Source organism: Ascaphus truei, chromosome 3 (assembly GCF_040206685.1).
Source record: "Ascaphus truei isolate aAscTru1 chromosome 3, aAscTru1.hap1, whole genome shotgun sequence".
Lineage (NCBI taxonomy): Eukaryota > Metazoa > Chordata > Amphibia > Anura > Ascaphidae > Ascaphus > Ascaphus truei.
In genome coordinates this window covers 323,855,438-323,857,513 of record NC_134485.1, presented here as the reverse complement: position 1 = coordinate 323,857,513, position 2,076 = coordinate 323,855,438, and the positions used below count along the sequence as shown (strand labels likewise).

The 2,076-nt window shown below is 49.9% G+C and overlaps 1 protein-coding gene across 1 annotated transcript in view; it reads left to right on the top strand.

The window, feature by feature from the left end:
- Positions 1-355: 355 nt before the first annotated feature.
- Positions 356-2,076, top strand: part of C1QL4 (complement C1q like 4) — a 57,805-nt gene continuing 56,084 nt past the window's right edge. The window contains exon 1 of the mRNA XM_075591268.1: positions 356-1,392. Coding sequence (XP_075447383.1) covers positions 829-1,392 — 564 coding nt within the window. The 5' untranslated portion in view covers positions 356-828. The remainder of the gene's footprint in view (positions 1,393-2,076) is intronic.

Here is a 2,076-nt window from a genome sequence, read left to right as displayed (position 1 = left end):
AGAATTGGTGAGAGGATATGCAATAAAGTTAAATATCAGATTGATAAATACAATGCAAATTACATGCAGCACAAAAGGAGGTTTGAGCAAAGCTGTGATACTGTATTTGTAAGTTGTTAGAAAAGCTTTGCTTGTAACATGGTATGGTGATTATACACCCCCCCTCCTTCCTCTTGCCCTGAAAGGTACCCTGTCTATGCCAATCTGCTTTTGTCTCATGTAAATTAAGAGAGAGCTGGTTTGCAGAGGATGAGATGGGATCAGACACTCTGCCTGCAGGCAGCTCAGCTCTCAGCTTCTCCTCCTTCTTGTGGCACCAGAGGTCGCTCTGATTTCCTTAAAGACGACACGCATCTTTGCCTGGCCAGACCTCCCTTATCTCTTCCATCTGAGCAGAGTTTCTCAGGAGCTGGGAGGTGCTGCACACATCATGCCCATATGAGCTGGCATGAAAACAGGAGCCCTGAAGCAATACATTTGCAATCTAGGCTTCAGAAGAAGGATACGACTTCCAGCCCCAAGAAGCTCCTTCTCTCTCTCAACCATACCCATCAAGAGAAGAAACTCTGGGATAACTGGAGAATCCAACCCAGGACTACCTGTTAGCTTTGTCAACAGGTGGGACTGTCTGTAACAGTTACACGGGGAGGTTCCTAGCTCTGTGTGGTTAACTTGGGGAGCTTGTCGGGGATATATATATTTTCCCTTTGTGTTGGTCCCAGGGAAGTTTCCACCATTACTTCCAAAAGTGAAGAAGACTTCCTAGCCCTGGCAGCGTCCAGGCTGAGCCGCAGGAAGAGGGTGATCGGTGCGGCCATAGGGGTGGCAATGGTACTCATCCTACTTATAGCCATCCCTCTGCTGGTCAACAGCTCCAAGACCAGCGCCCACTATGAGATGCTGGGCAGCTGCAGGATGGTATGTGACCCCTACACCCCTCAGACACATGGAGCCGCTTCAGCAGAGTCCAGCCAAGAGCTGGGCTTCATCTCACCCCCGCCCCTCCTGCAGGGCACCAAGGCAGACCAGGGCAAAAAGGGCAAGTCGGGATTCAGGGGGCTTCCTGGGCCACCCGGACCCCAAGGTCCTAGGGGCCCACCTGGAGAACCAGGCAGACCGGGACCCCCTGGGCCGCCGGGTCCTGGACCAGGAGGGTACGTTTCATCCTATTACAGCCCCAAGATCGCCTTCTATTCGGGGCTGAGGAAGCCCCACGAGGGGTACGAGGTGCTGCGCTTCGATGATGTTGTGACCAATGTGGGGAACTACTATGAGCCCTCCACGGGCAAGTTCACCTGCCCCCTTCCCGGGATCTACTTCTTCGCCTACCACGTGCTGATGAGAGGTGGGGACGGGACCAGCATGTGGGCCGATCTGATGAAAAACTCACAGGTAAGGGCATCGCCCAACCCACCATCTGTGGCACCTGTATAATGTAGAGAGTGTGTGTGTGTGTGTGTGTGTGTGTCTATAGAGACACACAAATATATGCTTGACCATGCACCTCACTGTGTCAATATGATTAATTTTCCATCCTGCACCAGCATTTCAGACTGACCTTCCCAACCTGTCCCAACATGATGTACAATATGCACCCAGGCATTAATATCACCTCCCAACCTGTAACAGCATGATATATGTGCCATCATGTAGCAACCCTCCGGAATGACCTTACCAACCTGTGCCATCGTGATGTATGTGCCAGCTCCATAGAAAGAACTAACCCCCTCCCCCCACACGTGCTAACATTGTATGTGTTACAAAATATTATACGTCCCATCCCGCCCCGTCAAACCTGTGCCACCACGGGGAATGGTATGTTGCATAGGCTGTAATAAATCCTTCTCCCACTATACTGTATGCCAGGGAGGTTACCAATTTGGACTTTTCTCCATCCAAACCATTTGATACATATCCCAATACACAAGAGCACATGTGTTTGTATGTGTCCTGCAAGTGAAAATGGAAAGATAGAAAGAAAGAAAGAAAGAAAGAAAGAAAGAAAGATAGAAAGAAAGAAAGAACGTAATGATGACCACATTGAGAATTACAGACCCACCAGGGTGGTTTATATAG